We start from the raw sequence: 13,596 nt of genomic DNA on the forward strand, positions 1-13,596 counted from the left end.
GTACAGGGATCATAACAATTTTGGTCAGCATCGTTTGGTGAGAGTGTGGTGTTAATCTGTGTGATTCTTGTGTAAAAAAAAAATATAATGGAATTTATGCGACATTGTCATGTTAGTTCAGCTGGGGGTCACGCTTCCCTCGATGCAGTACTGGGGACATCGTCATTGTAGTTGATTAGAGTCACAGTCATGGTGTGTGTGTTTCTGTGTGTGCGCGTGTCTATGCAGTATCCGCTAGCTAATGCAGCCCCCGGTGTATCGCTGTTCAACCTGTCAGATACCTGTGTTAGATTAAAATTTACTCTGTACTGAATAATGTGAAAGTAAAATTATGCCATATACTCGAACCAGGTGTTTTCTTTGTGTGTGTGTGTTTTAGGGATGGGCACAGAAATTAGGAGGGCTGACTGCTGAAACTCACACATGCACAAAGCACAAAATAGTATATCTCAGCACATTATGTTATAGGCCTGAGTCCAGCTCTAAGATGTTAGGTGGCCCATAGGTTTAGGAATGTTACAATAGTGTTATGGTTATGGTGGTCTACAATAAAATTATTCTAATTTCAAGCAGAATTGCTGGTAAAACTTTGGTTAACTTTTTTTGTAATCAAACTTGATAATTTTACTATTCCATTCTTTCAGGTATGAAATTAGATTAATCACAATTATTTTCTTAAATCTTCAGGTTTAGGCATCTAACAGCACTTATAATGGTGTAAGTAACTAAATAACATTTAGTTTAAAAGACAAAATGCATCTTTCCAGTGAACATGCAAAACTCAATTATGCAAGATTTTAAATACAATGTTTAATAATATACCACACTGCACTACAAATCAGTCGTCTTACATTTTCCTTTTAACCAGGCAAATCAATTTAAAACTTTATGGTAAATACAGTTGGATAAGTTCACATTCATTTAATTGTGTGTTACAGTTGAATGTTGTTTTTTGCATCTGCAGCTCGAGAAATATAAATCATTGTGGTAGGATAACAAAAACACGTGACAATTCATAACGTAATGTTTGATGTAGGTTGCAGTGCACTACGTGCGGTTGTTTAAAATAGTATAAATATTATATCAATAGGTAAATGTGGACTAGTGAACTAAGCGTCTGAATTATACATTTTGTTTACCAGAGCAATACTGCTCGCATGGGACGTTGCACACGAGTCTATTTATAAAATCATCTAGAAAGTCTAAAAAGGATACAAGACTCTCATTTGACTGATTTGCAAATAAAATCGGCGTTTATCTGTCTGAAAGGCTACAGGGAGTAAAACACGATTCATCACAATAAAAATGCCGAGGTCTTCAGGGCAAATTGATGATGTCGATCAAACAGAGCGAGAGCGTGCCCGCGCGCGCGTCATAGAGCAAGCCTGGGCGCCGATTGGCTGAAAATGACATCATATAGAATTGTACTATTCTTAGCTTCTGGAAACGAGATGACCTCATCTTTTTCCTCCCTCGCGCAGGTATAGACATACAACAACAAATAATGTGAGAAGCGCAGACAGAACGGAGAGGAGCACGGGAGCACAACTACTGAGAAGAGAGATCAAGGAACTGTTTATAATTGCGCAGTTGCAAATACTTCACGCGTTTGTGCTATTTACAACGTTCATCCACCAGCTTCGTTGCACTTTTTCAACCTTTTTGGACTTCCTGCGCATTCTGCTGGTCTATAACTGACTGGACTGGTGAGTATCAGCTTTTAGTTTATTCTAAACATGTGTAACTTGTCAATTATCATTGTTATCATTGCATTTAATCATTGTTAAATGCAATTTATCAAAATTTTAAATCCCTTTAGGCATACCATTTGCCTGCTTTTAGGATTCTGACTGTTTGTTTTGTGCGTCATACACAAAGAGTTATTTTCTTTGTATTTTTTCTCCATAGGTTTTCAGGTTAATCATTTTTATTTTTGGGGTTTTTTTTTTAGAAATCAAGAAATGGTGTACTACAGGGACAGTCAGTCCGAGCGGCCGCCGTTGTCCCGTATTCTGCCGCATCTCTACCTTGGTGCAGAGACTGACGTAACCCAGGTTTGTTTACAGTCCTCTTCTAATGATTTATCAGTATTATAGTGTTCTCCTCAAATCATATTTAACTTATATATGCTTCATTTAACAATTAGTTTGTCCTCTTGTGTTACATTTAAGTTACTTTCTCACCTTTCACCCGCTGTTCGTTTCCACAGGATGGTTTGTCTGACCGAGGCATCTCGTACGTACTAAGTGTGAGCCGATGTTGCCCACAACCTTCATTTCTACCCCAGTCCCAGTACCTCCGTATCCCAATAGACGACTCTCTGCGGGATGACCTGCTTCCTTGGATCCCTCAGGCGTTGCACTTCATTGGTGAGGGACCCGGAATCCCACTCCTTACATCAGCCCCTGCATTTGCATCCCAACTGCATTACGTCATTATAGCTAGCATCGATATTGAAATAGATTTTGTAAAAAAAAAAAAAGAAAGAAAAAAAAAAGAAAAAAAAGGAAAAGACAATAATATGAGGCTAATTTGAAACAGATCATAGGCTATATTTTATGCATTAGTCATCTGCTGGAAAATCCTGAATACACGTTTTTATATAGGCCATCGTATATGTTTCGTTGCAGATGGGGCCATGTCACTTGGCTGCTCTGTCTTGGTTCACTGTGCTGCAGGAATCTCTCGATCTCCAGCACTTGCCGTGGCATACGTCATGTATAGTCTGGAAATGGATCTGGATCATGCATACAGGTAATGTGCATACGTTGTTTTACTACTGCTTCTGTCATTGTCTGTGTAATAAGAAGTGACATTTTGCACATAAATAAAGTCAGAGGTATAATCTGGTGATTGAATTGAGAACGATTATTGTTTTATTGTATTTTTATCTAATGAATGCAGATTCAAATGAGTGAAGTATCTATTTCATCATTCCTTTAGGTTTGTGAAAGAACGCAGACCTACAATTTCACCAAATTTTAACTTCCTGGGTCAGCTGCAGCTCTTCCAAGGAACGCTTTCTTTGAAGAAGAATAACACAAACCTTCACGCTCAGCAGTCAGACAAACCTTTGGATAACTGCCCGAAGCCCACCAATGAAAAAAACAACAGCAGTTCTACAGTGGCACTGTTAACTAACTTATACCGTCAGAACAGAACTGACAACAACTGCATTGTTGACGTATGCACTGAGGATTCCCAAGCTAACGTGCACTGTGAGAACAAGAACAACCAAATGATGAATTCAGAGTTGACCTTATCTCTTTCAGACAAGCTCGGAGCGCTCACTCTCCGCACAAATCCCGTAGAGATACAAAGACCAGTAAACATCACATCTCAGACACAGCATGATTCACCAAAGTCCAACCTACCTAAGCCTACTTACCTTCAGATTCCATCTCTAGCGGACAAACGCAAAAGCCTCACTCTTTCCCTTACGCCAGTGGGTGCAGTTCCTCAGACTCACCAGGAGGGGTCGTCAGCCATCAGCTGTGATCTGAGGAAGAGCCGTTCCGCAGTTGACCAGACGGGGGCGTCAGAGGACTTGCGAAGAGCCGACATGGAGCCGTCAGCATCAGAAACCAGAACAGATCCAAAAGAGGCAAACAGGTTTATCATCAAGGAGGCATCAGCTCGACACAGCTGCTCAAGATCACAAAGAAGAAAGAATAAACTAAACAACAGAGCAAACGAGGAGCAACAAAAAACAAACCAAGTAAACCATTCAAGCACACAATCGCACAGGCAGATCCAGGGACCATGTGAGATCAAAACCTCCTCACAGGAGGTTACCAGTGGTGTAGAAGCAGTGGAGGGTATGAATGGAGACAACAGCCCCTTGTCTCCAGTCAGTCTAACGGTTAACAAAATACTAGACTGGGGAGAACGCATGCTGCTTGGGGTCCTACTCGGCCCACGTATTAAAGTGGGACAGGCTGCTTTGCCGTACAGATGTTGAAGAGGGACTGTTTCAGTCTGGTTGTATGAACTGTGCTATTTAAAGATGGAGTGTAAATGAGGACTTTTCAGTGAGGCATATCTAAGGAACTGTGTTTATTATTTACCTCCCCACCATTGAAAGGAACTTAAATGAAGACAGAGTGGGGTGAGACATGAGACAGAGACATCGGTGAATAAGCATAGCCCATGAGTGTGTGAACTCGCTTATTTATTTGAAGAAATTGCATGTTCCTCTAAGAGTGTTTGATAGACTCAAGTCATCTGACGGACTGGTGATAAATGACAGAATGTCATTCTGAAAAAACACTTGCAATTTGTTCTGTTATAATGCACAGCCTGCCTGTGACTTTATTTATTAAAATACACTGATAATTGACATTTATAAATGGGTATTTTGCAGGTGGAATTTGAACACTATAGCTTGTATTGAAAAAGTGTTCATTAAAGACAATTATTTTATCTCTCTGTCTCTTTCATTTTAGCAACTGTTGAATTTTATAATAAAATGTCATTAAAAGACCAAATCTAGCAATAAAATGGGTACGATCTACTACCTCAAGATCATGTCTGTGAATTTAAGAGCCAGTTGATCATTTGGGCTATAGACATGTGCATTTTAAGTTAAGAAAAAAACAGTAATTATAATATCCTTACAGTTCCGAAGGGCTTTCTATAAAGTTGAGGAATTTGTTGCATCAGGCTACTGAAATTTAGTCTTGGTTTAGTCACAATGAAGAGGAGCTCCATTTCCCCATAGCCTACATGTTGGGAAGGCAGACAGTAACTGGTGGGTGTCTCCAAAAATGATTTGTAATACTCCCTGTTTTTCACATTCTTGGAGGTTTTTGTTTAATACAAGCCAAAAAGTGAATCAGCATCCACACGGATATTGCCAAGAATTGACACAATATACTTTAAGAACAAAGGCAAATGTACAGAATCATCATATTCCATATCACTATGAAATGCACATTAAATAAATAAATAAATAAATATAAGGTACAAAATATTCCATCTAGACAAACATATAACGTTTAAATCAGCCTCATTTAAAATCAGCCTCATGTCCACAACAAATTTCAATAGATTATCTCTCCTGTTTTTAACTCTTGCGCTTATTTATATCATTCGAGCTGAATAAAAAACGGACATTGAATACAGAATTAACGCTCTGTGTAAAACATCTACCGTAACCCAGACAAGCCAGGCCCTTGGCCAAATATGGAAAGACGACGCTCGTATTACACATTTATCATAAAGCCTGCCTTCTATTGCGGAAATGCAAGCGAGTAGCAGCAGAATAGTTCGTCGAATCATTCGTATCAGCCAATAAGAACTGACCAAGGCTCACCGATTACGAAATGATTCGTGCGATGAGAAAAACAACGATGGAAGCCACGCCCTTTTCAGGGGTGCGTATGAGATACACTGAAGACGAAAAAAAAGTTGCCCCTGGTCATGAAAAAAAGCTATCGGAAGCAAGAGAGAGTCCAGAAATCACCAAGAAAAATCCAGAGGGCGGACATTCCTTTAAGCTTGGAATTCGCCGTTTATCTCCATAGCAAGATGGTTTTATCGCTTGTACAAAAGGGAGAGTTTGTCGGCTAAATCTTGCGGATATAGTGTATTAAAGTTGTCAGAGTATTTGCGGGTTGGCAGTGGACTAAGTTGTCTGACTTTCGAGTCGCTAACTTGGCACCAGAAGGCTAATTTACTGAAGGCGGCTGCGGAAGAAAGGTAACGTTAATCGGCGTTCATGGCGCAGACCAGCGCGGTATTTGTTTTATTTCCACTTCAATCTATCAATTAATTATTTCCACTTCAATCTATCATTCTGATTCTGAAAATGCTATTGTTTTGTAGATATTGAAATATGGAGCTTTGATTGTGATACATATTGCCCAAATCTGTAACATTGTAGCTATTGTAGAGGTTTATCAACGATGCCAGGCCTTTTACGGTCTCAAATCTTTATGCTCCGTAGGGCAGTATTTTTCCTCTTAAAACCATTGTAGTTGAGTAAAAAGACATTATTAGTATAATAGATGTCCATTAATAGTATAATATGTGTCCTTTTTACGTAATAGGTGCCCTTTAATGACCCAATGTTACATATTTGCAGGAGTAGGACCATGTCAACGGAAGAAAGATATAAGTTGGTGGTCGTGGGCGGTGGAGGTGTGGGGAAAAGCGCCCTCAGTATTCAGTTCATTCAGGTAAGTCTGTATTTTTAGTACTTTGTATGAAAAAGATGAATACTTTGTATGTATTTATGTCGCAACATGGGCCAAATACGCGGTGGTAATTATTTCTGTGGGTGTGTTGTAAGAGTTGTGTGACGTTCAGAGTGAAGTGGTTTTTCTCTGCATGTTCCTTCATGTTAAAGCCCTCGTTTAAGAGTTTGTGAACCAATATGCTTTTTTTCACAGTCGTACTTTGTGTCTGACTATGACCCGACCATTGAAGACTCGTACACTAAAACCTGCACCGTGGATGGAAAGGAGACACGATTAGACAGTATGTTGGTGTTAATATGTTCTTTATAGGAAGGAATGAGTGTTAAAAGCTCCACATGTTTCCTCAGCAGGGAGATTTTTGTCTGAGTTACATCATTGATGATTAAATGCTGACTACTGGTTCCTGCCCAGGTTTTGTTTTGACTTGCTGTCAGTCCAACATCATGCCAGCTGTGTTTAAATTTACCTGGGGTTTGTTTTGTTTTTGTGTCGTTCGCCATTAGTCCTGGACACAGCAGGACAAGAAGAGTTTGGAGCGATGAGAGAGCAGTACATGCGCTCTGGAGAGGGTTTCTTACTGGTGTTTGCTCTTAATGACCGTGGCAGGTAGGTGTTTTCCCGAGTGTGTTTGTGAGCATGAGAGGAAGGCAAATAGATGGTTCCTAACTTCTCTGTGTGATGAGAACAGAGAGAGAGAGTGTGTGTGTGTGTGTGTTAAAAATAAAACCACAGAATGTGTTTGTGATGAGAATGAAAGTGTAGGTTATGAGTGTTCATGTCATCAGGTGCAGAGTTGAGCCTCAACAGCTGAACTGAGACTTTCTGTGGCCAGTATAAATGTTCACAGTGTACGAAGGGACCGTTTACATGACACCATTTTCAATTAAAAACAGAAGACCATTTATGCTGTTTGGCTGATCATTTACACAACAACTGCGTTTTGGGGGGCTGAGAATGCGAAGTTTTGAAAACAAGTTTCAAAGTGCAACTTTTTTTAAGCGATAAAAATTCTTGTCTCTGTGAAAAAAAATATATATATGTTCAGGAAAATATTTAATGCAATTTGTTTTATTAATTTGTTTTATTTGTTTGTTAATAATTCTACCTTTAGGAATTTTAATATTAATTTATTTTAAGTTAAATTTTCTGGCTACAATCCAAGAAGAGTAATGACCTTCTATGAACTCTTTGTTTTTGTTTTTTCATAAAACTTGCTATTCTGCTAAAATGTTGTTGGTGGTCTCTGTTTCAGTTTTAAAGAAATTCAGAAATTTCACACTCAAATATTACGGGTGAAGGATCGAGATGACTTTCCCATAGTTCTTGTTGGCAACAAATCAGATCTTGACCAGCAGAGAGAGGTAATGTTTCCGTGTTCCACAGCTGGTTACATTTCAGCTGGCTACCAATTCATACCCCCCACCCCCCACAAAATAGATCTCGAGAGAGGAGGCCATGTCGTTTGCGCGAGAAAACAGGATCCCCTATATGGAATCATCAGCTAAGAACCGCCACAATGTGGAAGAAGCCTTCATGGAGGTTGTGCGAGCAATAAGGTATTTGTAATAGAGAACTTATGAGATTTACAATGCTGTGGATTATGATGAACTTACATTACCATCTCTCCTCAGGAAGTTTCAAGAGACGGAGAGTCCGCCACTCCCCGCTAATCACGCGAGAAAGCAGAAGAGTGGTGGCTGTCCCTGCACCCTGCTCTGACTGCCCCTCTGCACTGTTGCCTAGGAGACTGAAGCCCTCACTCTCACGCCTGGTGCCTTATATGTCTACACAGTGTGTGTGTGTGTGTGTGTGTGTGTGTGTGTTTTGTGCATATGTCTGTGTGGCATCATTGTTTTAGCTGCTTTTACAGTATGTGTGTATGAATGGTTCCCAAAGAGAAACTAGGCTGTATCAAATGAGATAGAACCTGTTGGAAAGGGGAGCCTTTAGTCTTATTTTGCCCATGTGTTTTATGTAGTGCCTTGTAGAATCATGCTCTTGGTTTTAGATTCAAGAACAGTATTTGTTTATTTCCATCATGGTAAAAGGTCGCCGACTGATTTGTGTGCCACGAGAGATTTTTAAAAACATTCATCATCGAGGGGGTGAACAATAGTGACAACGCATTTTTAAACAACCACGTTGTCAAGCGATGTGCTGACAAAACCCTGTGATGGTTCTGGTGTCGCCTGTATGTACAACATACAAATATTGTATTATTGACTCACAAAGGCAAGTCAGAAAGTGTTTTATTGGCCCAGACCCCTGTTCAGCATGTCCTCTCTCGGGGGATTTATTTAGTCAGTGAGACTGCACTGAAATGGCTGCTATAGTCTACACCTTGCTACCCATCAGTGGCCAGAAATATATTCAGCCAGCTTGTTTTCATTAATCTGTTCCTGATGAAGCAATGTCTGATGACTAAGACATGATGTGGTTTTAATAATTGAGCATTTTTAGTGGAGAAGCAGTGGTGTTCAAATAATGAGTCCAGTATCTGCAGTGCTAGTATTCATACAAACCAAAGGCTATACTGTATATGTTTGCACACCAGCTTTGTCATCGTGAATAGTTATCTAATGTAGTTTAACACTAAAATGGACAAATCGTGTGGTTTTGGTATGTTTTGTTTTTTGCTTTAGTCTAAATTTGATGTCTTTTTGTAGGTACGTCCATTTGTGCTTATGTGCAGAATAAGACATTCTGTCTCCAGTTTCATGTTATTGTATATGTCGTGCTTTGCTTGTGATTTTTGCACCTTCATCAGATGCAAAAGTGATACAGAGGAATTGCCAAATGAATTTACTAACAAAGCATGATATTACTCAGTGTTGTGAGGGAGTGATTCACTCTGTCTGTAAAAAAGTAGACCGGCGTAAAAACAAGACTAGGTGTTTTTCCTTTGTCCCACGATTGCAGTTTCTTATGGTATACTTGACTCTTGAGGGAGTTGCTACACACAATTTACGGCCTTTAATCAAGGGACATGGATTTTTTTTTTTTTTTTAACTGGGACAAATTGTATTGTAGATCATGTTTGTCGGCTGCAAATAAGAACGAAGCACTATTTAATTTTGCAATGTTATCAAAATTACACAATATTGTTACATGATGATTCTCAGTCAAATAATTCCATGACTTGTCTTAAGTTTTATTTCAGTGATTATTTGAGTTTTTTTATTTAAGCTATTTTTCTTGGCTCTGAAGAGAGATCAGACATCATTTATCTTCCAGTTTTCTATCTAATTTGAACAATATTCTTTTGTACACAATTAAAATGTTTTTAAACGTTTCATGTAATAATTTGTGGGTGACTGATTTTTTGGAGGAGTGATTCATTATAAAATATTTGTAACAATTTTCCCATAACATTTTTTAACACAATTCAGATACTCTGAGCTGGGATATAAATGGATTCATTTATATAAATAAATTCAGGCATTTAGAGATTAAAGAATGTAATTGTAAACTTAATTTTAAATTAATGTATGAGAAGCTGTATTGATATACTTTTGCATATATACACACACCAAATAAGGTATTAATTTAATTTTACCAATTTTTGAAACATTTTTTACTTTATGTTTTTTACTTCCTTCTAACTATGTTATTCATCTCGGTTCTCATGTGTCTCTCAATTCTTATTGGACCATAACGATCAAATAAGAGAACTACCCTGCGCATTACAAGCAATTGTTGCAAATTATTCCCACATGTGAGGATTGGGGAAATTATAATCGCTGGGAGGGAATAAACCGCAAGGCGAGATTCAGACTCTGGAGAAATATTAGCATGACTTGAAAATTTAAATGGGGTGACGTTGTAAATGCACAGATAGATAGGCAATTCATTCGTTTTAAAGCGATAAAATAAAACGAATTACGTGTATAGGACTGACTTTCATAAATGTTTTAAAAGATGTTGGCTCCTACAAAGAAGAGGCCCATTCATAACTATCATTGAAAAGAACGGTTGATCCAAGACGCAATGGACTGTTGAAATCGGAAGCTAATCAAGGTGGACTAAGGATTTTTTGTTGTTGTTGTTTTAACAGGTGAAGGTTACATTTTCAACATTGGACTACGATGTACATCAGTTAGACACAGCAATAAAACTTACTACTACTGATTATTTTTCCGAAATAAGCGATCAAAGCACCTTTGTTTATTGATATGCGCAGGTAGGTCATCGAAACTTTGTCACATCCCACTGCCACTCCTATAAGCGCTTGAGGCCGTGAAATGTTGTCAAACAGGTATACTATCTTACCGTGATGACTTGTGATTGCTGTGAATGAAACACATAACGTTCGGTGAATATGGAAGTAGTTTAATCAAAACCCGCGAATATGTGAATTCTTTGTATTTATATTGTTAATATAGCTATAATAATTTACAGCACCAAGAAAGGAAATCTGAAAGTGTTTTTCTTTTAAAGTTTCCTTGTACGGAGCACAACATAGTGTAAAGGTAAGCGGGCGGTTTATAGTTTCACTTCCTTTTCTAGCCTACTTTCTGTCCTGCGTTTTAAATTATCATTTTTAAAATGGATAGGCCTAATCAACTTAAATACAAATAACGTTAAGTATTCCCTCGTGTAACCACAATTTTTTCAATGTATTATTAATGTGATTTTTGAAAATACGATGTTTAACGGATGTTTAACGTATGTAGCCTATGTATGCCTCTTTTTTCTTCATATGTGTAGGCTACATTATTATTATTATTTGCTTTGGAATAAGTGCAATGACCGATAGAGGACGACATTGTAAGCTTTTTCTGAAGAATATTTTATGACGCATTCTTTGGTTGTATGCCTATGCTATGTCTATATAGCATTATCCAAACCTGTTGTAATATTCTTTATAATTTTCTTTCAGACAGGTACAATGCCTTGGTTTCAAGCAATATATTTCAGCTTGCTATCCCTGCTGCATCTTGTTTGGGGCAGAGTAATCTTCAATGGAAATGATGGTAATGAAAAGCAAAAACACTTTTTTTTAATTGGCAGTGTGGGACATTTTTGGTTTATCATTTTTGGTTGTTGCTAATCCATTAGTACTATGGTGTGTTTTTGTTGGCTCCCCATGCACTATGATATCAAGATTGATGGTATCAAGACATGATATCAAGCGCTGCACAACCTTATTTGCATTATAGTTGTATTACAAAAAACCTTATTTGCATTACAGACTTTAGTTGCATTACAAACATTGGTAATTGTTTCATACCCAGAAGTCAACATGTGTTTTTTTCACTACGATTAGCTGCCATTAATGACCCTTTGTATGTATTGTGCTGTTCCTTCTGTCTGTTACAAGAAGTGCTTTGTATTCTCTTGTGTTCTTCAGTGTTCCTAGATGAGAGGTCAGCAGGTTCATTTATCTCCCGTAAACTGTTGAAAAACAGTTGGGATTTTGAGGCTGTGGTGCCTGGCAATATAGAGAGAGAATGCATGGAGGAAATATGCTCGTATGAAGAGGCCAGAGAGGTGTTTGAAGATGACAAACTGGCAGTAAGAAAATAGAGTATCTCAATACTCTTATATAGGGAATGTCAACACAAAGGAATCATGTTATAGCCAAAACTACAAGATGAAGTGAAAAAAAAAGTTAAGTCATTTGACACTGTCTGTTTTGTTTTCCAACAGGCCGATTTTTGGAAAACCTATAGCAGCAGTCATGGTAAGGCTGATTTTCTTTCATTAAAGGGATACTCCATCCAAAAATGAAAATTCTGTCATCATTTACTCACCCTCGAGTTTCTTTCTTCTGCTGAACACAAAGGAAGATATTTTGAAAAATGATTGGAACCAAACAGTTGTTTGGCACCATTGACTTCCATAGTAGAAAAAACAAATCCTATGGAAGTCTTTGGTGCCCCACAACTGATTGGTTCCAATCTTTCTTCAAAATATCTTCTTTGTGTTCAGCAGAAGAAAGAAACTCATACAGGTTTGCAGCAACTTGAAGGTGAGTAAATGATGACAGAATTTTCATTTTTGGGTGGAATGTATTTGATATTTTTCCCTTTAAGGGAATGTATTTGATATTTTGTAGATGGTTGAAGATATGCACATCCAACAGTTGGATTCAATTTTCAAGCAGCTTGTCTATCATCATAGTGTAAGCAAATACAAGCTACAAATAGTATTGTATTGACCAATATTCTATCCTAATGGGATAAACAATTAAAATGTGTTTTTGTTGAGAATAATGAACTGATTGGTCGATTTCCACAGAGACTTTGCTCCCACTCGATGTGTCTGGTTTGGTAGCTGGCATTGTGGCTATTGTAATAACAGCGATTATAGCCACTGTGCTGGGCATTTATTGCTACAAGAACCGAGGCAAAAATGCAAGAGGGGGAAGGTAAGTGCATGCTGTTATTACCACTGTGATATGCCTTTTATGTGGCAATATTACTCTAATGGATCTGCATCTCCACAGTGTTCCTGTGCAAATGGGAGTGGATGGCCAGCCAGTACCTGAATCTGTGCCCTTGTCTATTGTGGCTCCGGGTCTCCCCTCTTACAATGAGGCTCTGACTCACAGTGGTCAGCACGATGCCCCCCCACCACCATACTCTGGGTAAGAACTCTGAATGGTTTGTTTGCTTGTGTATCACACACAAAGGTGATATACCTGTCTGCTATAAAATTAGTTTGTGCTGCATTTTCAAAATATGTTTTAAAATATGCATCTCTGCATCATCTTTTTACAGGGAAAGTCCACCCGAGCCGACAGAAACTGCAGATGAGGAATGACAAAGACATGATGTGGTTTTCTTTTAACAAAACATGTGTTGTTTTTGGGGTGGGGTGGGTGGGGAGGGGGGTGATGTATGGTTTTACTGTGAAAAATGGGAATTTTGGGGGTCTGCAAGTTGGTGGTCATGTGCCACGGAGAAAGAAATGACTGTCAGCTGCAAAGTGTAATTTCAGTCTAATTAGGTAACTTATTATACTTGTGCTACATGTTCAGCTGTTAACTTTTTTATTATTATTATTTTCCTACTATCACCAAAGGACAGAGTTGTATTGTAAGCACACTGAATGTTTTCATAAATCAGGTTTGTTTAAAAAAAATGTAAAAGCGTTTTCTTGGTCATGTTATATTGAATTTTATTGTAATTATTAATAAAATAAAAAATGTAGACCAACTTGAATTTGATAATTCGACTGTGCAATAACGCGCGGGACTTAAATCGATTCAGTATTGGCAATTAATCGCTGTTCTCACTCATTATCGCCTCTTTCCGAGTATCAGAAGACAGCATCCAAGACTCAGTAGTGCCTCTATCTGTGCTGTAACAAGGCGGCAGTACGCACGAGACTTCCAGACAGACTGCGTATGTGAGAGTGTGACAAGCGATTCGGGTGGGGGGGGGGGGGGGGG

At 38.4% G+C, this 13,596-nt stretch overlaps 3 protein-coding genes across 11 annotated transcripts; all 3 read left to right on the plus strand.

Annotated features, from left to right (window-relative positions):
- The first annotated feature begins 1,521 nt into the window (after nt 1-1,521).
- LOC120489771 (uncharacterized) lies at nt 1,522-4,422 on the plus strand. 2 transcript variants are annotated; one of them, XM_039686867.2, is made up of 5 exons: nt 1,522-1,706; nt 1,952-2,054; nt 2,210-2,369; nt 2,631-2,754; nt 2,944-4,422. In XM_039686867.2, the coding sequence occupies exons 2-5, from the start codon at nt 1,962-1,964 to the stop codon at nt 3,959-3,961; spliced, it is 1,395 nt and encodes a 464-aa protein (XP_039542801.2). In that variant the 5' UTR covers nt 1,522-1,706; nt 1,952-1,961; the 3' UTR covers nt 3,962-4,422. The 2 variants fall into 2 exon arrangements, with proteins under 2 accessions (XP_039542801.2, XP_039542802.2); XM_039686868.2 differs by having other exon boundaries at nt 1,536-1,706; nt 1,909-2,054.
- A 980-nt stretch (nt 4,423-5,402) lies between these two features.
- Nucleotides 5,403-9,492, plus strand: rras (RAS related). The gene is made up of 7 exons (XM_039686895.2): nt 5,403-5,700; nt 6,086-6,179; nt 6,393-6,480; nt 6,704-6,806; nt 7,453-7,561; nt 7,638-7,756; nt 7,832-9,492. Exons 2-7 carry the CDS (start codon nt 6,096-6,098, stop codon nt 7,917-7,919), a joined length of 591 nt encoding a protein of 196 aa, XP_039542829.1. The 5' UTR covers nt 5,403-5,700; nt 6,086-6,095; the 3' UTR covers nt 7,920-9,492.
- A 322-nt stretch (nt 9,493-9,814) lies between these two features.
- prrg2 (proline rich Gla (G-carboxyglutamic acid) 2) lies at nt 9,815-13,360 on the plus strand. Of its 8 annotated transcripts, none has more exons than XM_039686892.2 (9): nt 9,815-10,254; nt 10,381-10,455; nt 10,638-10,669; nt 11,080-11,173; nt 11,551-11,714; nt 11,850-11,883; nt 12,441-12,570; nt 12,649-12,789; nt 12,923-13,360. In XM_039686892.2, exons 4-9 carry the CDS (start codon nt 11,089-11,091, stop codon nt 12,963-12,965), a joined length of 597 nt encoding a protein of 198 aa, XP_039542826.2. In that variant the 5' UTR covers nt 9,815-10,254; nt 10,381-10,455; nt 10,638-10,669; nt 11,080-11,088; the 3' UTR covers nt 12,966-13,360. The 8 variants fall into 8 exon arrangements, with proteins under 8 accessions (XP_039542826.2, XP_088984704.1, XP_088984703.1 ...); XM_089128578.1 differs by having other exon boundaries at nt 11,084-11,173; XM_089128577.1 differs by having other exon boundaries at nt 9,815-10,217.
- The last annotated feature ends 236 nt before the right edge of the window (nt 13,361-13,596 follow it).

Source organism: Pimephales promelas, chromosome 3, assembly GCF_988280905.1.
Source record: "Pimephales promelas chromosome 3, fPimPro1.hap1.1, whole genome shotgun sequence".
Lineage (NCBI taxonomy): Eukaryota > Metazoa > Chordata > Actinopteri > Cypriniformes > Leuciscidae > Pimephales > Pimephales promelas.

Coding starts and splice junctions, on each gene's coding strand:
- LOC120489771 (XM_039686867.2), top strand. CDS start 1,962: ATGGTGTACTACAGGGACAGTCAGTCCGAGCGGCCGCCGTTGTCCCGT. Junction 2,370..2,630: donor TCAGGCGTTGCACTTCATTG/GTGAGGGACCCG, acceptor GTTTCGTTGCAG/ATGGGGCCATGTCACTTGGC. Junction 2,755..2,943: donor GATCTGGATCATGCATACAG/GTAATGTGCATA, acceptor TCATTCCTTTAG/GTTTGTGAAAGAACGCAGAC.
- rras (XM_039686895.2), top strand. CDS start 6,096: ATGTCAACGGAAGAAAGATATAAGTTGGTGGTCGTGGGCGGTGGAGGT. Junction 6,481..6,703: donor AAAGGAGACACGATTAGACA/GTATGTTGGTGT, acceptor GTTCGCCATTAG/TCCTGGACACAGCAGGACAA. Junction 6,807..7,452: donor GCTCTTAATGACCGTGGCAG/GTAGGTGTTTTC, acceptor TCTCTGTTTCAG/TTTTAAAGAAATTCAGAAAT.
- prrg2 (XM_039686892.2), top strand. CDS start 11,089: ATGCCTTGGTTTCAAGCAATATATTTCAGCTTGCTATCCCTGCTGCAT. Junction 11,884..12,440: donor AACCTATAGCAGCAGTCATG/GTAAGGCTGATT, acceptor CGATTTCCACAG/AGACTTTGCTCCCACTCGAT. Junction 12,790..12,922: donor CCCCCACCACCATACTCTGG/GTAAGAACTCTG, acceptor ATCTTTTTACAG/GGAAAGTCCACCCGAGCCGA.